This window comes from Ambystoma mexicanum, chromosome 7p (assembly GCF_040938575.1).
Source record: "Ambystoma mexicanum isolate Mex_15411 chromosome 7p, UKY_AmexF1_1, whole genome shotgun sequence".
Taxonomy (NCBI): Eukaryota; Metazoa; Chordata; class Amphibia; order Caudata; family Ambystomatidae; genus Ambystoma; species Ambystoma mexicanum.
Window position 1 is genome coordinate 817217435 of NC_090939.1, and position 25739 is coordinate 817243173.

General features: G+C 48.9%; 1 protein-coding gene across 14 annotated transcripts in view; it reads right to left on the reverse strand.

Annotated features, from left to right (window-relative positions):
- Positions 1-16548, reverse strand: part of ADGRG2 (adhesion G protein-coupled receptor G2) — an 835692-nt gene extending 819144 nt beyond the window's left edge. For 12 of the 14 annotated variants that reach the window (XM_069636971.1, XM_069636968.1, XM_069636965.1 and 9 more), the window contains exon 1: positions 16331-16548. In XM_069636971.1, coding sequence (XP_069493072.1) covers positions 16331-16536 — 206 coding nt within the window. In that variant the 5' untranslated portion in view covers positions 16537-16548. Of the gene's footprint in view, positions 1-16130; positions 16254-16330 lie in introns of those variants that run through there. The other 2 variants (XM_069636970.1, XM_069636969.1) reach the window with 2 other exon arrangements.
- Between the last annotated feature and the right edge of the window lie 9191 nt (positions 16549-25739).

Genomic DNA, 25739 nt, shown 5'->3' on the forward strand with positions numbered 1-25739 from the left:
TACTTTTTCTTTGCTTCATGCTACTTTTTCCTTGCTTTTTAATTAATTACTTTGGTGCACACTTTAGCCCTCGGCTAATATTCAGCCTAGATATCAGTTTTTGGTCAATTCTTATGTGCCTTACATTTGCCGACTATATCATCAGTATGAACCATTTGTTGCATTAAGTATCATTACAGAAACATTTGAGCCTGCACTTGGCATAAAATGGCATCACCTGGACATGCAAGGCTGTTCCTTACATTTGCTGAATATACCAAGCATATGAGGCATTGACTGACAGACAGCACTACTGAGGAATCTGTGCGTGGCATATGATGGAAGCACAAAGACATGTGAGGCTTTGCCTTGCATCTTGTTACTATACTATACACAGTTGGCATTCGATTGCGTCACAAATGCATTTCAGGCTGTACATGGCAAAAGATGATGGCACCTACTAATATGTTGTTGTGACTTTCATATGCTGTATATACCCGATATATTAGATGGAATAACAGTCATTTATGCCTGGATATGCCATGTTGTGCCTTATATTTGGAAAATATACCAGACTTGTAAAGCATTAGATGGCATTATGGAAGCATGTACTTGGCATCAGATTGTAGCATCTGGCCATCTGAGGCTGTCTTATATTTGGTGACTATGCAAGGCATATGGAGGCATTGACTAGCATCATTAGGGCATTTGAGGCTGCACTTGGCATATGACAGCAGCACCGGGATGTATTTGGTGGTGCGTTGCATAATTGGACTATACCTAGCATATGAGATAATTGAAGACCATTAGACTGCATTACTCAGGCATTGGAGGTTGCATTTGGTATACAGCTGCAACACCTCCACGTGAGGCTGTACCTTGCATAGTCTGACTATACTATATATTTGGGACGTGAACTGGCCTCGGGTGGCATTACTTAGACAATTAAGGCTTCACTTAGCATAAATATACCAACACCTGGACTTGTGAGGAATTGCCTCAAATATGGTGGTTATACCAAGAGTCTTAACAATCATTACTGAAACATTTGAAGCTGCACTTGGCTTACGTTATGTTCTGTTACTTGGCATTTATATAGCGCTCTATACATCATTAGTATGACCTCAAAGTGCTGGTAGTTTGAACGCCCTCAGCAACCGTAGTTCTGGTCAGTTGAGAGAGGTAGGGTGCGTGGGTGCACCAGTTATGTGTGCAGCTGATGTAATTGCCTGATGGTAACTGCATCCTAGCCTTAGGTGTGGTGCTGAAGATATTAGTTTAATGTGTGCAGCCTGGTGGGTGGGCACCCACACTGGGCTCTGGCTGCGTTAGGCCTGAAGGACGCATAAGTGAGCAACAGGCCGGAATGTGCTCAGCTAGCTGCGTTTTATTAGGGTGATGGGGTGTTCATGGGGTCATATTCATATGTGAACAGCTAGGCCGAATTAGTCAGGGGTATAGCTGTGTTCTAGTTGTATGATGGTGTATAGTAGAGAGTAAGCATAGTGATGTGATAAGATTGTTATCTTTAAATTGCCAGAGACCAGGCACGTAAACAGGATGGCGGGAATACAGTGACACACGGATACATGGGGAAACGGGGAACAGGAAAGCAGGATACACAGGGTGACATGTGTGAAGACGGATTTCTGAACTCTGTCCTGGTGGCGCAGAAGTTCAGAAGGCCAACCTAATTACTTGGAACAGGGTAACCTCTGGACAAGCCAGGCCAATCAAGGTAGCGATCGTGGCGGTCAAGACTAGGTCTCAAGAGGGGTGAGGGTGACTGAAAGCCCGCAATGAGCACACAAAGCAAGAGCGCTTACAAACTACTCCAAACAGTTGTTATATCAAAAATAGATACATATTTATTTTAAGGCCTTTAAAACAATGACCGTAGCGAGAAAATCACAATATCACAATATTAAACCAACACATACCATATCAACACAATATATATACAAATACACAGTCGCAAGCGTTTAAAGCACGAAATATGTAGTCCACCTGAAAGGAAAGGAAAACGGGCAGTGCGATAACGCTTTAGACTCAGTTCGCCTTCAGAGGCACCTAACTAGATGGAAGTCCGAGCCCTGCGAAGAGTGGAGCCTTGTGCTCAAAGTACCTGCCACGCCGGTGCCAACGGGCAAAAGGGGAAGCTCTTCGGAGGAAGTCAGGCAGTTCGGGTTAGTGCACAGCAGAAGGAGAACAGGTTCCGCAACTCAAGCGCAGCCTCCACAGCGGGCAGAAGCAGAGCGCGAGTACGGCCAAAAGGGTGCTGTTTTTACACAGCAGGGAAAAGCAATGGGATACTGCAGGAGGGCGACCAGATCCTAGCTAAACTACTCACCGGTCCCCGAAGCAAGCAGACCCAGGCTTCTCCACGTTAGTTTCAGCAGCTGGCAGGTTCAGAAGAGCAGGGAACGCCTCGTAGTCGTGTAGAGCAAAAAGACGTCCCAATCGACGAAACCAGCACAGTTTGTTGCCGCAGCAGGACAACGGAGCGGCCGTGTGTATTCAAGCCAAATGTACACTCCTCCCTTCAGACTTGGGAACGCCAAGTGTACGAAGCGTGGGAGAGTGACAAGGACTCGAAATACAACACAACCTGGCGGCAGTTACAGAGCAGGACTCCCTTGTAAGCTGGTCAGTCAACTGGATGGCCCAGAGACACTTCCGAAGGCTTACTTGGCAGGAGATGATGAAGTCGCCGGGAATAGCTGTTCCTGCTATTCCAAAGGTCGAAGCACCAGTACAGGCCTTCTGGTTCGATCCAAGGAGGAAAGGGCTTCACAGGACGACAGCAGTGCAAAGGAGGATTCCTTCAGCGGGTCACCAGCGATTCCTCGGTCCAGCCTCTTGGTTGCAGGATACTTGGCTCCTGTATTCCTTCGTTCGTGAGAACTCAGGAGATCGACATGGTAGTGGTGTTTCCAGCCCCCTCTTATCCACGGTTCCCTTCGCGCCAAAACGGAGGGGAGCCAATGGGAGATCCGCTCATCAACACACATACCATACGTGGACCAATCACGGACCACGGTGGTCCCAGGCATTCACACCACCCTAGACTCTCTGGCACCCAGGATGTGTATTGGGACCAGACATCCCAGCCCACACCCTGGAGGCACACAAACGACATGTAGAAGCCCGCGAAAGCAACCACGTTTCGCGGGAAAGTACATGCCCAAATAAGGAAGGCCCCGGGTCGCTCGACCTGGGGAAGGTGAAGGGGGCAAGACGGTCAGTGGACAAGACAAAGGAGCCTCGTGGTCTGGCCATTTTGGGAGCCAGGCCACCATTTTGGGTTCAGTGCGAAAAACGTGCTCAGAACGCCAAAAGGAGCTCAAAATAAACAAAACGATCGCTGCCACCATTCGAGTCCCTGAATGACTTGCACCGATCAAATACCATCCTAAAAGAGTATCTAGGGCCTGTAGAAGGCTAGAGACCCAAGAGAGCTGTAACTTAGCTTACAGTGCCCTCTTGTGTCATGTTGCACTAAAGCCGCAACATGATAGAAGAAACTACGGGAAACAGCGTTCCCCGGTACTGACTGTCTTAAGGGCATGTCAGTTTCCCCGTAAGAAAGGAGCGAAAGCCCAGAGGAGTGCGGCAGAAGGCTGCACTTCTCTGGCAAAGTCAAGAACAAGGTGAAAACAACAGCAAAAAGTTTAGGGGTTGCCACATGGAAGGAAAATTACCTACAGTTACGAAATCTTTCCTAACACTCGCCCCTCCCAGACTATGGACAGGGGGAACTAATCCACCCCTGGATGAGTCTCTTGTTCAGGTCGGTAAAACATTCTGGACAACCCATCAGCATTGCTATGTTGGACACCTGGCCTATGCTCAATAGTGAAGTCGAAGCCTTGTAGACTTATGGACCACCTAAGCAACTTTGGATTCTCCCCCTTCATGTTCATTAGCCACTTTAACGGCTTATGGTCAGTCTGCACAGTGAAGTGGGTCCCATAGAGGTAGGGCCTCAGCTTCCTTAGGGCCCACACAACAGAGAAACATTCTTTCTCTACCGTGGACCATCTGAGCTCTCTGTCCTTAAGCTGGCGACTAATAAAACCGATAGGGTGTTCCTTACCCTTCTCATCTACTTGTGATAGTACAGCTCCTATCCCAGTGTCAGAGGCATCCGTCTGCACGATAAAAGGTCTTTGATAATCAGGGGCCCTAAGGACAGGGGCCTGGCACAAGGAGTCTTTTAAGCCATTGAAGGCCTTCTCACACTCGTCGGTCCAAGTTACCTTCTTGGGTTTCTTCGGAGTTGTGAGGGCAGTCAGAGGAGCAGCTATGGTACCATAGTCTGCCACAAAATTGCGGTAATACCCCGTGAGTCCTAAGAAGGCTCTCACTTGGGTTTGCGTAGTGGGGGTAGGCCAGTCTTGTACTGCTTGTACTTTACTGGGTAGAGGCTGTATCCTCCCTCCACCTACTTCATGTCCAAGGTAAACCACTGAGCCTTGTCCAATCTGGCATTTACTAGCCTTTATGGTCAAGTGGGCTTTCTGAAGAGCCTGGAGCACAATCCCGAGGTGTTTCACATGGTCTTCCCAGGTGGCACTGAAAACTGCTATATCGTCCAGATATGCAAGGCAGAATTCGTCCAACCCATTCAACACATGATTCACAAGCCTCTGGAAAGTGGCAGGTGCATTCTTCAACCCGAACGGCATTACCCGGAATTGGTAAAGGCCGTCTGGAGTAGAAAATGCTGTCTTCTCCTTGGCATGCTCTGCTAAAGCTATTTGCCAATAGCCAGCAGTGAGGTCAAACGTGCTGAGGTACTTGGAGGCACCCAAAGTATCCACCAGCTCATCTGTTCGAGGCAAGGGGTGGGCATCTGTCTTGGTGACAGCATTCAGAGCCCTGTAATCCACGCAGAACCTCAATTCAGAAGTGCCTGCTTTTGGAACCAACACCACAGGGCTGGACCAAGGACTACTAGAGGGTTCAATCACCCCAAGATCTAACATCTTGTTGACCTCGGTCTTAATATAAGACCGTACTTTGTCTGACATCCTGTATCCCCTACTTTTGGTAGGTACACTGTCTCCTGTGTCAATGTGATGTTTGCACCAAGGTGTCAAACCAGGCGACTGTGAAAACAGGGGAGAAAACTGCCTAAGCAAACTTTTCACCTCAGCCTGCTGATCAGAAGTCAGGTGAGGGGCCACTCGGACACCCTCAAAGGAGCTATTTGAAGGACCGCTTTGGAACAGGTCGGGAAGAGGTTCAGACTCCTCTTCCTCAACGTCTGAAGCCAGTAGCAGTGCTGCGATTTCGACTCTTGGGACGAAAGCCTTCAGCCTATTCACGTGGAACACTTTTGGAGCATGTCCAGGCCTTCCAAGGTCTACTAAATAGTTAACCTCACCCAGGGGCTCCACCACTGTGTAAGGGCCTGACCATTTGTCCTGTAAAGCTCGAGGCCTTATGGGATTCATGATCAGGACTTGCTGACCAGGTGTAAAGTTGATGAGGGAAGCTTTCTGGTCGTACCAATGTTTCACCAGCGCTTGCCCTGCCTTCAATTTATCACTAGCCAAGCCCATCAGAAGTACCATCCGTTTTCTGAGCCCTAGCACATAATCAACTACATTGGTAGTAACAGGGGGATTGGGCATCTCCCATCCCTCTTTGACGATGGCTAAGGGTCCCCGTACGGGATGACCGAACAGAAGTTCGAAGGGGCTGAAGCCAACACCCTCCTGTGGTACCTCTCGGTAGGCAAACAGTAAGCATGGTAAAAGAAGATCCCATTTTCTTCTCTGAGGCTCCTCCAGAGCCCCAATCATGCTCTTTAACGTTCTGTTGAAACGTTCCACCAGACCATTGGTCTGGGGGTGGTATGCAGAAGAGAACTTGTAGGTGACCCCACATTCTTTCCACATAACCTGCATATGCTTCGACATAAAGTTGCTGCCACGATCTGACACAACTTCTTTAGGGAAGCCAACCCTAGTAAATATGCCGAGTAAAGCTTTTGCAACTGACTTGGCAGTTACAGTTTTCAATGGGATGGCCTCAGGATACCTGGTTGCATGGTCGACCAGCACCAGGATAAACCTATTGCCCGAGGATGTTTGCGGGTCAAGGGGACCAACGATGTCGATCCCTACCCTTTCAAATGGTACCCCCACAACTGGGAGCGGTACCAACGGAGCTTGGATTGTCGCGCCAACCTTACCAGACAACTGGCAGGAGGCACAACTCCTGCAGTGACTTTCTACTTGCACCCCCATCTTGGGCCAGTAGAAGTGCATGGATAACCTTTGCTTGGTCCTCTTCATACCAAGGTGACCAGCAAGGGGAACTTCATGCGCCAACTGCAGGAGGAAGGGCCTAACAGCAAGGGGAACCACCAACCTCCTATGGTCTCCTTCTGTAGACTCTGTGGGCTCACTATACAGGAGTCCACCTTCCCAATAAATCCTATGCTTCCCAGGAGGTTCACCCTCAAGCTGGGAGCAGGCCTGTCTCCTTAGGCCTTCCAGAGATGGGCACTCACGTTGGCCTTTACTGAATTTGTCCATATCAGGACCTCCTTCAACTAACAAGTCTTTTAGTTCAGGATGATCGTTGGGGTCGAATACTTCAGGCATCGCCACCTCCTCGTTGGCCCGGGCGATTGACCAACTTCCTCCACCGCAGTGGTAGGCGAGCTCGGGGGAATATTCCCTTTCCCTCGTTTTGACTTGTAGACTCCTTTCGCCTTGGGTTTCCCCTTTGGCTGGGGCGGCGTATTGGACTTGGCCAATGCTGCCCGTGCTTAAGACCGTGTGTAGGGTCTTTCGGCAGTGTCTCCTACGAGCCCTAAAGCTCTGAGATCATTACCCAACAAGACCTTTCCCGGGACGTTTCTCTGAATGCTCACTGGAATCCTGACTGCTGTAACATTTAAAGTAAGATTTACAGGTATTACTGGAAACATACGGAGGGGGCCGTCAGCCAACTTAGTGGGCATCAGAGTAGCTCTGGCAACTTCCTCTGAGTCTACCAAGGTAGAATCCACTACAGTGCGACTGCACCCACTATCCCTAAGAGCTGGAGTATCCACTCCATTGATCAGCACACTGTCTTTAAAGTAGTGCTTGGTATTATCCGGAATCCTAGCATAAGCCTCTGCGACTTTAGGCTCCCAGGAACCCAGGGACACTAAAACTACCTCAGCCTCTATTCCGCTGGGAAATGAGTCTGAGGAGAAGGATGCTCCTGTAATCTCTTCTTCCTCGTAGGAGGAGAAGGCCAGATTAGCGGAGTGGACCCCCAAAGGTCTAACCTTACACCGGGGATCCCCCTTCACATGGTCAGTTGCTCCACAAGAAAAACAAGCCCCAGTGGGTCTGTTTACGTAGGGAGGCTTATTGTAACCAGAGTTCTGTTTCGGAGGCGAACCTCCACTACCCTGTGAGTTCTCTTGTGTCTTACCCTTGTTTTTCTTGTTGTGGCCCTTATGGGAAGAAGATTTAGCAGATTCCCCACCCTCCATATCTTTGGACTTTTTCCCTTCCTCCTGCTTACCAGGATGAGTTTTGTCCTTATGGGACACTCGATGTGACACCCATAAGTCTGCTGCAATGGCCAGTTTCTTAGGATCTATCTCCTTTGAATCGGCCAAATGCTGCTTAAGCTCCGGGGAAGAAGAAGCAAAAATGTGTTCCAGCATGACCAGATTGATCATGCCTTCGAAGGTAGAAACCTTATAACCTTCGACCCAGCCAGTTAAGTTTTTCAAAGATTCAGCGACATAAGATACCCAAGTACCACCTTCATTTTTCTTATACTCTCGAAAACGCTTTAAATATTGGGCCGGAGTCTTCCCAAACTTTAAAATGAGAGTTTGCTTTAACATTGCAAAATCAGCTCTCTCAGCCTTCGACATTTCCATGATGGCACTACAGCCAGAATGGGGCAGTCTACTGAGCAACCACGCAATCTTATCAGCATTGTCAACTTCTTGAACCTCGCATGCATACTCAAACGCATTCAGCCAGTCCATATTGTCATTCCGTTCTTCATACACACTGAGCAGATCTTTCGGAAACCGTGGATGAGAGGAGGCCCCAGACCCATGTCCAGGACCCTTGGACCCATTTGCAACCTGAAGCTTGGCCAGTTCCAACTGGTGATCCCTGTCTTTCTGTTTTTCTGCCTGTTCGATTTTTAGTTTGGCTATGCTGAATTCAAGCTCCTGCTGCCTAAACCGCAGCTCTTGCTTCTTGAATTCAAGCATAGCCTCCCCATCAACACTGGCAGAGGAAACATTAAATCCTCCCTGTCCTCGTGGTCGCGATGGATCAGTGCAGCGGCAGAACCGTCGGTTCTACCAGTGAGAGCAGCCCCACCACCTTCTGCACTGTCCTCAGAAGTTATAGCGTCAAGCTGCGCTTCTTGCCACGCCACGATTCTCTGGATCATTTCCAATTTTGTGCCTTGAGAGGAAACACCTCTCTCCGCACACATCTTTTTCAGCGTTTCTGATTTGGAAGCATTTAAAGTTAACAAGGTATTTGCTTCCATACTGTTTGATAGGACTATGGCCTTTTTAAAGTTATACTACAACAATTCACTGTGTGTACTGTTTGGAATAACCTGAAATGCCTTAGTTCGAGCGCAACACTGGATACCTTCAGTCGTATCCCACCGCTGTACACCAATTTGTTAAGACGGATTTCTGAACTCTGTCCTGGTGGCGCAGAAGTTCAGAAGGCCAACCTAATTACTTGGAACAGGGTAACCTCTGGACAAGCCAGACCAATCAAGGTAGCGATCGCGGCGGTCAAGACTAGGTCTCAAGAGGGGTGAGGGTGACTGAAAGCCCGCAATGAGCACACAAAGCAAGAGCGCTTACAAACTACTCCAAACAGTTGTTATATCAAAAATAGATACACATTTATTTTAAGGCCTTTAAAACAATGACCGTAGCGAGAAAATCACAATATCACAATATTAAACCAACACATACCATATCAACACAATATATATACAAATACACAGTCGCAAGCGTTTAAAGCATGAAATATGTAGTCCACCTGAAAGGAAAGGAAAACAGGCAGTGCGATAACGCTTTAGACTCAGTTCGCCTTCAGATCAGAGGCACCTAACTAGATGGAAGTCCGAGCCCTGCGAAGAGTGGAGCCTTGTGCTCAAAGTACCTGCCACGCCGGTGCCAACGGGCAAAAGGGGAAGCTCTTCGGAGGAAGTCAGGCAGTTCGGGTTAGTGCACAGCAGAAGGAGAACAGGTTCCGCAACTCAAGCGCAGCCTCCACAGCGGGCAGAAGCAGAGCGCGAGTACGGCCAAAAGGGTGCTGTTTTTACACAGCAGGGAAAAGCAATGGGATACTGCAGGAGGGCGACCAGATCCTAGCTAAACTACTCACCGGTCCCCGAAGCAAGCAGACCCAGGCTTCTCCACGTTAGTTTCAGCAGCTGGCAGGTTCAGAAGAGCAGGGAACGCCTCGTAGTCGTGTAGAGCAAAAAGACGTCCCAATCGACGAAACCAGCACAGTTTGTTGCCGCAGCAGGACAACGGAGCGGCCGTGTGTATTCAAGCCAAATGTACACTCCTCCCTTCAGACTTGGGAACGCCAAGTGTACGAAGCGTGGGAGAGTGACAAGGACTCGAAATACAACACAACCTGGCGGCAGTTACAGAGCAGGACTCCCTTGTAAGCTGGTCAGTCAACTGGATGGCCCAGAGACACTTCCGAAGGCTTACTTGGCAGGAGATGATGAAGTCGCCGGGAATAGCTGTTCCTGCTATTCCAAAGGTCGAAGCACCAGTACAGGCCTTCTGGTTCGATCCAAGGAGGAAAGGGCTTCACAGGACGACAGCAGTGCAAAGGAGGATTCCTTCAGCGGGTCACCAGCGATTCCTCGGTCCAGCCTCTTGGTTGCAGGATACTTGGCTCCTGTATTCCTTCGTTCGTGAGAACTCAGGAGATCGACATGGTAGTGGTGTTTCCAGCCCCCTCTTATCCACGGTTCCCTTCGCGCCAAAACGGAGGGGAGCCAATGGGAGATCCGCTCATCAACACACATACCATACGTGGACCAATCACGGACCACGGTGGTCCCAGGCATTCACACCACCCTAGACTCTCTGGCACCCAGGATGTGTATTGGGACCAGACATCCCAGCCCACACCCTGGAGGCACACAAACGACATGTAGAAGCCCGCGAAAGCAACCACGTTTCGCGGGAAAGTACATGCCCAAATAAGGAAGGCCCCGGGTCGCTCGACCTGGGGAAGGTGAAGGGGGCAAGACGGTCAGTGGACAAGACAAAGGAGCCTCGTGGTCTGGCCATTTTGGGAGCCAGGCCACCATTTTGGGTTCAGTGCGAAAAACGTGCTCAGAACGCCAAAAGGAGCTCAAAATAAACAAAACGATCGCTGCCACCATTCGAGTCCCTGAATGACTTGCACCGATCAAATACCATCCTAAAAGAGTATCTAGGGCCTGTAGAAGGCTAGAGACCCAAGAGAGCTGTAACTTAGCTTACAGTGCCCTCTTGTGTCATGTTGCACTAAAGCCGCAACATGATAGAAGAAACTACGGGAAACAGCGTTCCCCGGTACTGACTGTCTTAAGGGCATGTCAGTTTCCCCGTAAGAAAGGAGCGAAAGCCCAGAGGAGTGCGGCAGAAGGCTGCACTTCTCTGGCAAAGTCAAGAACAAGGTGAAAACAACAGCAAAAAGTTTAGGGGTTGCCACATGGAAGGAAAATGACCTACAATTACGAAATCTTTCCTAACATGTTACCGTTTACATTCGCATTTCTATCAAGATGCGATTCAGGATAATGTTCGCAACTCTACCCAAGTGTGGGGCATGCTAACATTTGTAATTCTAGCTAGAATCGACTCAGGCGAATGTTTGCGACTTCCTCCAAGCGTGGCACATGCCACTATTTACAACTCCATCTAAGTGTGGCACATGCTATCATTCACAATTCCATCTAAGTGCTTGCACATGCTGTCATTTACAGTGTGGGACACGCTACCATTCACAGTTCCATTTAAGTGTGGGCCATGCTATCTTTTACAATTCTAAGTGCGGGATATGCTAACAATCATAATTCTATTTAGATGAGGCACATGCTGTTATTCACAATTTCATCTATGTGTGGCACATGCTACCATTCACAATTCCACCCAAGTGTGGCACATGCTACCATTCACAATTCCATCTAAGTGTGGCACATGCTACCATTCACAATTCTATCTAAGTGTGGCACAAGCTACCATTCACAATTCCACCCAAGTGTGGCACATGCTACCATTCACAATTCCATCTAAGTGTGGCACATGCTACCATTCACAATTCCTTCTAAGTGTGGCACAAGCTACCATTCACAATTCCACCTAAGTGTTGCACATGCTATCATTCACAATTCCATCTAAGTGTGGCACATGCTACCAATCACAATTTCATCTAAGTGTGGCAAATGCTATCATTCACAATTCCATCCAAGTGTGGCACATGCTATTATTCATAATTCCATTTAAGTGTGGAAGTACCTGCATCTGTGGGGGTATGGCTTACATATGGAGACTATAGGAATTAACTGGCATAAACAATGTTAGTATTGGAGCATTTGAGGGTGCACTTGGAATTTGAGGCACCTGAACTTGTGAGAACGTGACTTAATTACGGCCACTAGGTGTGCAGCCTTAACTCAGGTAAGATGCCAGTATTTTGTATCCGATTCTGTATTTGGTCTGTGATAGCAGCATCTGGGTGTGGGGCTGTACCTTGCATATAATGGCTATACAAAATGTGAGAGGTTGTAATGGGCATAACATAGCAAAAACTAGTCATATGAGGCTCTACTGGCATATGAAGGCAGCGCCTCGGAAAATAATGGTCCTTCTGTGTGTACCCTTGGCATATCATATCAGGACCCCACATATGGCATACCAAGGCAGCAGCCTAGTTAAAATGACTGGCACCTAAATTAGTATTAACTCCTTTTGAAGCCCTTTGATATTTCATTAATCTTTAACACATATTTTGCATCTGTGACATAACTTGCTCCGACAGTCAGTTAAAACAGCTTTATTTAAAGTTCTCTTCATTAGCACCCTGGAAGGGGGTGTTGGCCAATCAGGATGCTCGGAATGCAGGCTGATTTGTCTGGTACAAGCCTGTGTTCCAAGCAGCCTGGGGGATGCTTACCGGCGCTCTCTTTCCTTCCTTGCTCCTCCTTTCCTTCCCAGCTCCCCTCACCCATTAGCACCTGTGTACTCACCAGCAGGGTTGGGCCGCCGCCGAGGTGCATATCGCCATTACCACCAGTATAGTTCCCTACACGTATGGTAAGAGTGGCTTTTTTTTTTTTTTAAAGTAACGTACCTTCCTGAGCGGACCGGCACCACTCTGGTTTCCCAAGTATGTTTTTAATGTTGATGATGTCACGGTCATCAACATTGAAAATGGACTTGGGAACCACGGCGCAGCGCAGGGCCGAACAGCAAAGTACTTTTTTGTTTAAATACCCACCACTAGCACCCGCATAAGGATCTTCACGGCTGCTAATGGCGATAAACACCTCATCAGCAGGCTGACCATGTCAGTAACTGCTCTGCCACTCGCGTTAAAGGATCTTTCCTTCGCTCAGGCCCATAGTGCCGGGCTGTTACCGACAGGGTCGGCCTGCCTCCTCTGTATATATCGCCCCATCAAAGCAAGTTAATTAAAAGCATTTTCTCAGTGATTCAATCTGGGTCAAAATGCATGTGATGTGACATCCTGTGATGTTGTCGGTGCATGTTGTCACTTCCTGCTACAGCAAGTATTTCGGTGACTATCCCTGCCCTGTAGCAACCACCATTTTTGGCCCGCTGCATTATTTTTTTAACAAAATTCAGTTCTAGTGCACTGAATAAATAATTGTTCTCTTGGTCAAATTCTGGAACCCCATTTAGTGAGGCCCCTTCTAGCATTCTTAGTTTGACTGTGTACCCTGTATACAGACCCCTACTCTGTGCAGTCTAATAGGCCATGCAAAGTACAGCCTTGCCATACCAACAAGCATCCCTCATCATTCAAACAAAACGATGAATTCAAATGTACATATTCATATGTCTGCCAATGCTCAAAATGTGCACTCCCCGCTGGGCTATTTGACTCTTGGCGAGTAGTAAATGGTGCACTGTGTGTATGTGTAGAATGGAGGTGGCAATTGGCTGTATGCCTAGCTAACAGTTTGCAAATTTACACTTTGACCACTCTTTCTGCAATAAACACCAACATATGTTTCTGTCTTCGTTGGACCCATATCATTAACCTTGCAAGTGCACATGCCGTATTGCAGATATAAATCACATTGTCCTTCCCTATTGACAACTAAAACCGATGTTGGTGCAAGCATCTACTTCACCGACTAGTGTACAGTATAAAAGCAGGTGTTGGGAGTGACTTGAATCCAGTTTGAGAACAGGGTCAAGTCGCTTGACGCCAGGGGACAGAATTCAATGTTTGAGACCCGATTGCGCAATATCAGATCAGGACACTGAGCGGATAATTTGGCAAACGCAATAAGGCCCTCCCAGCACAGGTGCATCGCCTTAAGTTTCTGTGTTAGGAAATGCAAATGGACAAACTGCTGGTCTTTAAAGGTTTCCACGACGCCTGCATATACTAATGACCACTGCTTCATGTCAAAAGCTCATCAGACTTACACAAAACTCTATGATCCCATAATAGACGACCATGAGGAAAGTCAATCAAAGTGAAGCATGGGCGTAAATCAACAAAGCACGAAATGATGCACCAGTCAAAACCCCAAAAGTGTGCATTTTAAAACACGGTTGACTGGCTAATACAAGCCCGTGTTGTTCACTGCAGAGCACGCAGCCCTTCTTGAATAACTGGAAAAACATTTCCCCGGCCTGACTCAACGTGAAGTCATGAGAAGCTAGAGCCGCCTGCAGAACTCGGCGGCGCTGCGCCTCCCGGCTCTGTTACTTGGCAGGGAGTGGGGCAGTCTATCCACACCCGGTTTCACTGGTGCGGTGCTCGTGCCTGGAGGAACACAGCCACGATTCGCGAGCCGCGAGCCTGGTGGCAGGGTGCAAACCCTGGAGTCACGAAATGCGACAAAGTACAGAGCCGCTGCCCACCTCATACACTTCCAAAAAGAAGGCGGGACACGCTAGACCATAAAGGGAAGAGCGGAGCCAGTGCCCAAGCGATGAAACACAAAGTGGGAGTGCAGGGGCGAGGAGGAGTAGAGTGATGTAGGATTAAAAAAAGGGAAAGTTGGTATGACGGCAAGATAAGAGAAAAAGAAGGGGGAGAAACGACCTGCAGATGTAAGAAAAGGAAGATATGAGAGGAATGGCAAGATAAGGGGAAGGAATGAGAACAGAAGTTAGAGAGAAGAGAGAAAAGCAAGTGTAAGCGATGGGATGCCAGTTAAGGATGGCACGTGACTCGAACGATGGGGAAAGGAAGGGCTGAATAGATGGGGAAAGGAAGAGGCATAAAAAGAAGTATTGCGAAACACGGATGCGAAGAGACGAAAGCGGAGGAAACGAAGGGAGGAGAGCGAAAAGAAAGATAACATAACGTATGCGAGAAAATAGAAGGGCTGGGGTTGAACTGAAACCTAAGCAAACATGACTAAAGGAGATAAATGTACATGAGAAAAGGGACAGTAGGTGGTTTTGGGGGTGCGGGGGTATATGAGGAAGAAAAAATATAACAAATGAAGAGGAAAGGAAAAGAAGAGCCTGCAAACAATGTAAACGAGAGGCGGGGAAAGGAGGCGGAGAGAGAGACAGTAAAGAAGTGTGGCCCAGAAGCGACATGGGTGAATTGAAAATAATAGATAATGTTTATAACACCTGGATTTGGAAGGACATTCATGCGATGAAGGGCAGAGGAGGGGAGAAATGGGAATAACAGAAGATAGAAAGGGGAGAACTTGTTACGCCTGTCACGAGGACGGGGAGGGGGAGAGGAGCGCGACCAGGCAGCAGAAGAGAACGCGAGACAATGGATAGCAGCTCAGGGGTGTGCACACAGCTAAGAGGCGGGAAGACAGAAGCAAGAGGTGCAGGAAACGGACAATAGAGGAGACAGGTGAAAGTAAAAGCAAAGATAGGCAGTGATGAGAAAAACACACGGACACGCAGAAGATGAAACGTGAGGGATGGATGCAAGGGGAGGCGAAGAAATGGCAGGGAGGGCAGAGGGGTTAAGAAGGGGGAGGGCGCACACAAGGAGCAGGCGGTAAGGGAGAGAAGAAAAGGAGGGACGAGGCAGAAAGGGAACACAAGGAAAGAATGGATGTGGCAAAGGAAGAGAGAAACGATGGGAATGGTCCGCCCGAGAAAGGGGGATAGCATAGTTTGTGAAACAGAAGCACAGAGAAGAAACACGAGTACGCACCTACGGACTTGCTACATTATACGGCGCACTCTTAGGCACCCCGCTCGTGCCACCGGGTATACATCTGCATGCGCCCCTCTAATCACTGGCAGCTGAAGGGCCCACCTTTCAAAGAATCTGCGCCCACTTCTGCCTGCTCGTAAATGCCCACTGAAAAATCCTCTCGGCTTTGCCACCTCTGGCAATGCAAGGGCAGCCGCCTCGCGTGCCCGGGTGCCTGCCTCGCAGCTGCCCTTTTCAGTGTTCAAACATTGCCCTGAGTCACCTTCTGAAACACAGCCTCTCCTCATAGTGAATCTGGAAAATACACGGGGTTCGTTCCCCGAGAAGGTCTCCCTGAACTCAAGCGAGTCTCGTGGAATAGTTGGCAACCTCCCCGCTCTTCATCTCGAAGGATGTAGCACATCTTGCGTCGTGTGGAGAAAACGAGCGTCTTAAATCGACAGCAATGAACGACAGAAGTGAATACAAACAGTAACAATGGGAAATGCACGCCAAAATACACCGTGTTAGAGAACCACATGTCTGTTTGACAGCCATTTCACAATGTGTGTCAGAAAGGTGAGGACGCGTGACCCCAATTAAATACACCAGTCATACCCCCTTCTGTCCCCCAACTCCTTTCCACCGCCTCATCAACAGTCGCCGTTGTCCCCCCTGGAAAAACTACAATATAAATATCCGGGTGGTGACAGACAAAACCACTCAGGCGAGTCTTAGAAGTGCCCCTTTACCTACCCGAATGTGTGGTGATACACCGGAGATATCATGTCCCCCGACCTGCCGCAACCGGGTCCTGCCCGCGTGACAATACAGAAAGCACCGTCCACCAAACTGAAAGTGCCGCGTTAAACACGACTCCCCTTCAAAGGCACAAAAAGAAACAGAGCGTGCCCATCCTAACAAACCCTATCCCGGCCGAAGTTACCCAAACTTACCACCCACGCAGGATAGAGCCTCGCACACGCGTCCCTCTGGCGCGTGAGGATGAGCAGCCGCGGAGGAGAGGCACGACTCGGCTTCCGTGGCGGTGGCGGCAGCGCTGCCTCAGCCCCGGGAGCCGAGCACGGCCCCCAGCTGCAGAGGCCGGCAGCGGCCTGCAGGGGGCGAAGAAGCGCGGCCCTCCTCCTCCTCCTCCTCCCATTGCGCGCACAGCTGGCCCGGCGCTGGGAGGGGCGCGCTGACACCTCCGCGGCGCTGGGAGCAGGCTCGGGTGCCGCCCTGGCGAGCCGGGGCACGCCCTGTGCCCGGGGTCCCGAGGAGCATCGGGGAGGGGGACACAGCACGTTCACAAGTACGGGCAGCCAGAAAGCGTGCCAAAGTCCAAGCTCAGTGGCGTCGCGCGGTGGGGTGTGGGGTGGTGTGGGGTGGGGTGGGGTGTGGGGGGGGCCTCCCCCTGTGAAACCCTGTGCCCCGTCCCCCTGTGAAACCCTGTGCCCCCCTACCTAAGACGAGCAGTGACCATGTTCTCCTCATACCTTTGTCTGTGCCCCCCTACTTTTGTCTTTGGCCCCCTCTGTGCCCCTCCTAAATGTGATTGCTTGCGACGCCACTGCTTATGTTTGACTTCATAATGTTAAAAAAAAATGCGCTCGTTCAACTGTTACCCGAATTTTCCACAGAGCGTGGGGATTTCTCTGGGAAGTGCCAACACAGGCGGCCCCTGGGGATCAAGTGCACCTCACGATCGATGGCCTCGCCCCCTTGCGCCCAGTAATGTCCATTTTATGCCACCCTCTACCTACCACTATTTCACTAGCATAAAAAGAGGCATGTAGTATAATAAATTTCAGGAGGCAGGAGGCTGTGTGTTGTCCAGAAGGGCTTTATTGTACAAACATAAATTGTCCTTATAGATGATGCCAGCGGTGCTGCATTGTTGGATGCCAACGTGGCCAACAACATAAGGGGCTGTAAATGCAGAGTAGAGTCGCTGGCAAGTCCTGCCAATTTCCCGTGCTCGGAGGAGCCGGGGAGACGCTCCGATCGCGTCCTCCGCTAATCTCCGTAATGCGCGCGTAGCGCGCGGGGGCGGGGCTTCGTCGGGCGCGAGATCTCGCGAGAGCGGGCGCTCTCGCGATATCTCTACACACCTCCCTTTATCAAAAAGGGAAGTAGGGTCACTGTAACACAAAGTCATTGAATCTTACCGGTCTTTTGTGCTCCCTTCTGGGCCTCTCACTGGTTCCCGGGCAAGGTCCCTGCGGAACCGGTTCAGGGCTTACATAGGGTTCTTCCGGTTCACTCTCTGGTTCTTCTCTCTCTCCATCGCTTCTCCCTGGTTCTGGTTCTTCATTCCCCACATCGTCCTTTTCTGCTTCTGTGCGTGGGGTTTCTGGAGTCCTAAGTCTTTCTTGTCTGCGTTGATACAAAGCTACTCTTTCGAAGTTCCACGCGCGCCCGTCTTCTGTGCGGACATGATTTGTCCCTTTATGGGTAACTTGTATGGGTTGACTATACCGGGAACCTGTGTCTTGATCTTTCCTTGGTAGTTTGATTTTGACCCAGTCCCCCCTTTCAATGCTGGGCGCTTGCTTCGTTCTCCTTCTTCTGTCGCTCCACAGTTTCATGCGTGACTTGTTTCTTGTGATACGCCATACAACTTCTGACATGTCTACCTCTTCATCTATTCTTATTTTTGACAGCCAAGGCGGGATGAGCGTTGATGCCGCACTCCTCCCTCTCAACATTTTGAACGGGGATACATGGGTAATGCCATTCGGAGTGAGTCTATGTGCTGCTATGGCTTCCTTTGTAGTCTTGAGGGGGTCCATGCCCGAGGCCATTGCAAGTTGGATAGCCCCTTTTATGAACCTGTTCGCCCTTTCCACGAGTCCATTTGCTTGAGGGTGATACAGGGCCGCCTTCTTTTGCTTGATGTGGTTCTTTTTGAGAAACTCCTCCATGTCTTTAGAAACTAGTTGCACTCCATTGTCTGTGACTACTTCATTGGGGAGCCCTTCCCTTTGAAAAATTTCGGTGAGCACCTCTATAACCGTCTCTGTAGTTATGTTTGGAACAAACTCTGCTTCCACCCACTTGGATAGGTAGTCGACTAGTACAATTCCGTATTTGTGTTCTGCTGACATCGCTTCCAGGGGTCCGATAAAGTCTATGCCCACTTTGGACCATACTGTTTCTGGTATCTCGGTGGGTATGAGAGGTGCTTGCCGAATCTTCAATCTTTTGTCGCTGTTTAAACACTCGTGGCATCGCTCTATCATGGAGCGGATTTCTTGGTCCATGGATGGCCACCAATATGCTTCTCTGACTCTGCGGCGAGTCATCGTGTTTCCCAAGTGCCCCGCATGGGCCCTGCAGAGAATTGTGCGTCTCATTCCTGTGGGGGGTACGATTTGATCCGACTTCATGATTATCCCTTGTGTTTCGGACAACTCCTCTTGTACCTTCCAATATGGCCTCATGCCCTCAGGTAGCACCCTTTCATCTGGCCAGCCTTCTTTGATCCATTTTCGAATGGCGGACATGGTTGGGTCTTTTCCTTCTTCTTCTTGCCAGTGCTTTTCGCTGAGTTCAAGATATTCTGGCGTCCTTATGTCCGAGATGGAAGCAACGATGCACTCCCCTTGTAGAAATGGGGTAGCCCTTTCTTTGTTTTCCGGTAATCTCGACATGCAGTCAGCCTGCGAGTTTTTCCAGCCAGATATGTGGTGGATTTCAAATGTATACTCTTGTAATTTCGCGGCAATGCGAGCTAGTCTGGGAGTGGAGGCTTTGGTGCCTCCGGGACTGAGCATATGGATGAGTGGTTTGTGATCTGTCACCAGCTTGAACTTGGTGCCCCACACATAAGTCCTGAAGTGCTCCACTGCCCATGCGCATGCTAGCATCTCTTTTTCGATGGTGGAGTAGTTCTGTTCTGCTTCAGATAGCGCCTTCGATGCAAAGGCCACCACATGTTCGGTGTCACCCCTCCTCTGCGTAAGTACTGCTCCCAGTCCATATGCACTGGCATCAGTGGTGATGACTGTTTCCCACTTGGGATTGAACGGTTGAAGGCACGGGGCTTCCATAATATGTTGTTTTATGGTGTCTATCGCCGCCTTTTGGGGTTCTTGCCACAGGAATTCGGACCCCTTCTTGAGAAGATCACGTAGAGGTGACGTGGTTTCAGAAAATTTGGGTATGAATTTTGCGTAATATTCTGCTAAGCCTAAAAATGATCTCACCTCTTCCTTGTTGGTGGGATTGGGTGCTTTGATGATGGCTTGCATCAGGTTCTGTTTGGGGCTGATGCCCTTTTCTGAAATTTTGTATCCCAGGTACTCGACTTCTTTTACTCCAAACGAACATTTTTCGTATCGTAGGCGGACTCCCGCGTCTTGTAACTTGTTGAGCACTAGTTTGAGAGTGGCATCATGTGTCGGTTTATCACCTGCATAAACTAATATGTCATCCTGGAAGTAAACTACATTTTTGACCTTTCGAAGGAGGGCATCCATCATGCGCTGAAACGCTGAGGCAGCTGATGATAATCCGAAGGGCATTTTGGTAAATTGGAATGTGCCAAACGGGGTGATGAATGCCGTGAGAGGTTTTGATTCTTCATGGAGCTGGATTTGGTGATATGCATTTCGCATATCTAGTTTTGAGAAGATTTTGGCCTCTTTCATTAAAAGTATGAGTTCATTTATGCTTGGAAGCGGATAATTGTCTGTGACGACTTCCAGGTTTAAGCTACGCAGGTCTATACATACTCTTAATTCTTGCGAATGGGGTTTCTTTATGAGAACGACTGGGCTCAGCCATTCGGACGCTTCAATCTCTTCTATCACCCCTTCATTCTTCATTTTGTCCAATTGTTGTTTGAGGGTGTCCCTCGCTGTGGCTGGTACTGGTCTCACTCGGTGCTTGACAGGAATGGCATTCCTTTTGAGGACAATTTTGTGTAGAAAACCTTTGATGTGACCCGGCTCCTCCGAGAAAAGTGCTGGGTAATCGCTCTTGACTACGGTTTCACTCCTCGAACCTATGGATAGGACTTGTTCTTCCGTGCTGGGGTCAAGTCTGATCTTTAATTTGTCTTGGTCATCCCAACCTAGCACTGGAGGCCCTTCGTGGCTGAAGTATATTCTGGTGTAAGTTTCCCTCCCTTTAAATTCGACTTTTCCGTTGATGTACCCTAGTAGTTCAACCGATGCTCCACCGAAAACCGTCGGCTTGTGTTTCGTGGTGAGTACTTTTACTTTTTCTTTCCCGAGCATATCTTTGTATGTTTGTAGGGGTAAGATGGTAAGGTCAGAGCCGGAGTCTGCCATGACCCTTGTCTCTCTGCCGTCGATCTTGATCATGCAGTGTGGCTTTTCTCTCCTGGCTCGTGTACTGTTCACCATGATTACGGTGGGCCTTCCTTCTTCCTCCGACGAGGAATCCCTTTCTGCCACGCGTTCTGAGGTCAGACTTGTGACTTTCTTGTTTCGCCATCTGCACACTATAGAGAAATGCCCTATGCGTTTGCATACTGTGCATTCTTTGTCTCTGGCTGGGCACTCTCTGTCGAACGCTAGGTGCTTTGTGCTGGTGCACCTATGGCACTTGAGGGGTTCTTTCTTGTTGGCTCTCCCTTCTCTTGAATCTGGAATGAACTTTTCTTTTCTGGGACGGAACCCTACTGCTTGTACCTCAGGGGAACTTTGGGTACCTGCAAACTCTTTTCTTCTTCCTGCCGTTTCTTCCACAGCTCTAGCTATTTCCACTGCCTTCTCCAACTGTACTTCTTTTTCCATGATATATTTGTCTTGGACCTTCCGGCTGTTGGTGTGGACTATTAACATGTCGCATATCCGGTTCTCTGCATTGGTGCCGAAGTTGCACAAAGCTGCCAGTTCTCTCAATTTCGTGATATAGTCGTCGACAGGTTCTGACGGTTCTTGTTTCCGCGTGTAAAACCGAATCCTGTGGAGCACTGTGTTTTCCTTACTGGCAAACCTCTTTTCTATTCTTCTGACTGCCTCCTTGAACACGTCATCATCGGCGTCTTCTACCGCAATCAAAGCCAGGCCCTCGAATATTCTTTGTCCTTCCACCCCTAGGGCGTTTAATAGCATGGCTCTGCGTCTTGCCGCCGTGAATCCTGCTCCCCCCATTGCCTCCACATACGTTGTAAACAGGGGCTGCCATTGTGGCCACGGTATAGCAGGCCTACCTGGCGTCTGTAAAAAGGGTGGGGGCGGTGTTGCTCCCTGCATGCTTCTGCGCGGTTCCTGGAGGTGGTCCTCGTCGCCAATTTATGTAGTATAATAAATTTCAGGAGGCAGGAGGCTGTGTGTTGTCCAGAAGGGCTTTATTGTACAAACATAAATTGTCCTTATAGATGATGCCAGCGGTGCTGCATTGTTGGATGCCAACGTGGCCAACAACATAAGGGGCTGTAAATGCAGAGTAGAGTCGCTGGCAAGTCCTGCCAATTTCCCGTGCTCGGAGGAGCCGGGGAGACGCTCCGATCGCGTCCTCCGCTAATCTCCGTAATGCGCGCGTAGCGCGCGGGGGCGGGGCTTCGTCGGGCGCGAGATCTCGCGAGAGCGGGCGCTCTCGCGATATCTCTACAAGGCACTCCGTGCGGTGACAGTCCCATTTTTCACGGACACCCTGCTTGAGGCTGTGTTTGCTTGTAGGACAATCCTTGATACCACAAGGAATGCGATCGGCCACTGGCACGGGAGCTGGTGCCATCTAGTATTAACAAGCATTGGCAAAGCCAACAGTTTTGGCCTTTGTGTAGAGATGGGAAAGGCATTTGCCAGGCACTGCCGTAATGGCACCAGCTGCAACATAATGGTGTAGGTACCTGAGCATGCAGTAGCAGTGCCTGGCAAATGCCCCTCTTATGCCTACACACAAGCCGGAATGGCTCATTTCACTTTTCTGAGACATCACAAATTATACAGGGCGCAGCCATGTGCAAACCCTGTATGTGTACCATGCGAACCCCCCTCTCAGAATTTACCCTGATTTTATGTTTTTAAAGACACAATTGTGCCTGTTTGAAACCATCCGCTGGCGGCACCCTCGGCCACTGACCATAACCAGTGGAGCCAAGAGGTTGGTGACCGTTACCCATATTGTGTTTCCCTAATGATCACTGAAACATTGTGTAAGCGTTGGCAATAAAAAGGCCGTGGTTTTTATTGCACATGCTGTAATATTACACATCATAATAGTAATAACATTAATAACCATATCATACATAATGTACACTTTTGGGCACGAGGTCCAGGGTTGTGCCCCCAGGCACGTGCCGCCGCCTTCTTCCCACAACGACGTGGGCCCCGTTTGTTGCCCTGTATTTCCTTTCTTCTCCCTTTTTCTCCTTCGTTTCTTGGGTGGGTGGGTTCTTGGGTATAAGAAAAGTCTTCAGGGTTGTGTTTCTTGCTGCCCAGGCAGCCCCTTATATCTTGGTAGATTTAGACCTAGGCTATGTGTGTGGGACGGCTTTCCGTGCACCCGGCCGGCTGGCGCCGACAGCAGTTCGCACCTCATGGTGACCATTGTAGGTCACCTGTTTTACTTCCTGCCTCCCTGATCCTGTGGGTGAGTGTGGCACATGCTAATGTGCTTTGCCACCCTGCTATGGCCCTTAGCCTGCCTGTCTCTTTGCAGCTGGGTGAGAGGGGAGGGGTATGGGGCTGATCATGTGCCTGCAGCATATGTTCTGCCCATGCGCAGCGCTGCCTACAATGGTATTACTGTGGAATCAGACCTGAAACGAATGGAACAGAAATCCCGCTGGGCCATCAGCTCCTTTTCCTCACGCTGAAAGCGTACTTCTGTCTCTGAAATAGTTATTGTGAAATTAAAATATGTTGTGGTCACTAAAAAATATAAACACACTTCAGAAAATGTAGCTAATGCATGCCCAGAATAAAGACATTTGTAGATCAATAAAAAAAAAATGACACTATGTCAAAGGGGCTATATGGAAGTGCACATTCAATGGCCTAACTCCACACAATGCTTGCCGAGACACACCGAGCAAAACACAATTCATCTCATTGGTTATCCCTCTGTGTGTTTACACAGCATTTTTCAAGCACCTTGTACTAGGCCTCAACCCACAATCGTTTGAACAGCAAACTTGAATCTATGGCATTGGCCTAAGCTGGGGAGCAGAGATGGCAACCATTTGTTCTTCCCTGCAAACCCAACCCCTTTGCGTTTGCCGCACAGATGACTGAGACATTGGATTTAGCGTTCTCAATAAAAAGGCAGCAGATTTTATTACATATACATAAATCATAAAAACATTTCTAATTTATTTATAAATGACACTCATAATAAAAAGTCTCATCTATAGTTGTACTTTGGGCACTCTTCTCGTTCTTCTTCTTGTTTCTTGGTGGGTGGGTTCTGGGAAAAGAAATTCAGTCTCCTGCGTTCGCAGGATGACTTTTGGTGCTCTGTTCTAGAGCACCCAAGAGCACTGGAGTTTCCCTCCAGTTGTCTCTCCTTTTATTTGCTAATACATTACATGACGCTATGCCATTTGTCATTTGTCTGGGTGCATGGATGCACCCCTGGCTGGCTGGCTCTGACAGCCCTTCACACTTTGGTGTGACAGGCCTGTCTTCTTTTGTTGCCATTGTCCCTGCCTCATCCTGCTCTTAGATCTGTGTCACCTAGCTGTCATTATCACCCTGGTGTGTCTCCATGCCGGTCCAGTGCTGGTGACATTGGGCCATGTGTAATGGCGGGTGAATACAGCAGGGAGTGCTGAGAATTGTTGCTGCTTATGGCACTGTTATATTCCCTATGTCCTTTGGCATTGCCCCTTAGCCCCAAGCTTATTCTCCCGTGCGTTGTAGCTCTATGTGTCTCTCATTACGCAGCACTGGCCATAAGCTGGCGAGCAGAGATTGCAACCATTTGTTCTTCCCCGCTAACCCAACCCCTTTGGGTTTACTGAGACATTGGATTTAGTGTTGGCAATAAAAAGGCAGTGGATTTTATTGCACATACATAAATCATAAAAACATATTTGTAATTTATTTATAAATTACGCTCATAATAAAAAGTCTCATCTATAGTTGTACTTTTGGGCACCTGGGCCAGAGGGTGCCCTCCTGGCCCGTGCCACCACACCTGGATGGGTCATCGGCCATCCAGGTTCCCCACAAAAGTTCGTACTTATCTATCCCTCTTAGCCGCTAGCTCATCCCTGGCCTTGTGCCGCGGTTCCGGGCCTGCCCACAGTCGGGCTACGTCTGATAAGTTTAGGGCCCCTTGCTGCTGAGAGAATTCTCAACCTTTCTTTCCTTTTCCCACTCTACTACGTCCATACTTTTATGGGAGGCTTCCCCCTATATCAGTGGCATAAATGCTGAATACATTGTTGGTTTCCAGTTGGCCAAGGTCCTCTACTATTACTGTCTAGGCAAGCAAAACGATTTCAGCTTCTTTACCACCTTAGCCAGATCTCCCGGGATGCATGCTGCCCGCATTAGCTGCTTCTTTACCCAGGTAAACTAGGTCAAACCTTACGAGGTTTGATCAGTGGCAGCTGGCACCACGTAATACACTCTTCCTGTAATTTTATTCATGAAAAAACCCACCCGAATTCTAATTGTAGTATCAATATTAATGTTGTAGGGACCCCACTACCCAGCCTAATGCTTTTGTTGCTTAGGTTTGCATGTTTTTATTGTTGAGGTTGCTCCAAGTTCCTGGCTTTGCTGTTGAATATTCTGTTTAACCCTGGCCTTTCGGCGTTGAGCAAATCCCAGTTTTTATTTAAATAACCCCCCCACCCTGCCGTTCGGCGTTGAGTTGCTGACTCCTTTTACTTTTACCGCTGGCCGTTCGGCTTTGGGTGCATGGTGACGTTTAAATCCTCGCCAATTGAAGCCCTTGTTGGAGCCCTTTCTTTCCACCCCTCTATTTGGTCTCTAAATGGCTAAACCCTCAGGTCTTATGGCAGGCCATCCCTTGTCCTGATGATACAAATATTCTGCCCTTCCTTCACGGATTACTACCCACTCATGCTCCTGGTGCCCCGCCAGTACGCAATGGTGTTTCTGACTGTTCCCTTACTTTGGTCGAACTGAGAGGGGGGTTTCTTGGTTTGTCACCAGCATTTTGCTTGTCTTAAATCAGACCATATGCTTTTTTCTAGCAGTATGACCCAACACCCGATCTGTTTTGACCTTTGAAGACATGGACCTCTGTGCGCACAATCCAGAGTAAATACAACCCACTAGGGAATAAAGCCAAGAGATAGTCTTGCAAGGACAACAAGGTCTTACTTGTGCAAAATACAAGTGTCAGCAAAGAACTCTGCTGCCCGAGAGCACTCTTCCAAAAGCACAATAAGAAGGCCCAAAGCGTCATTAA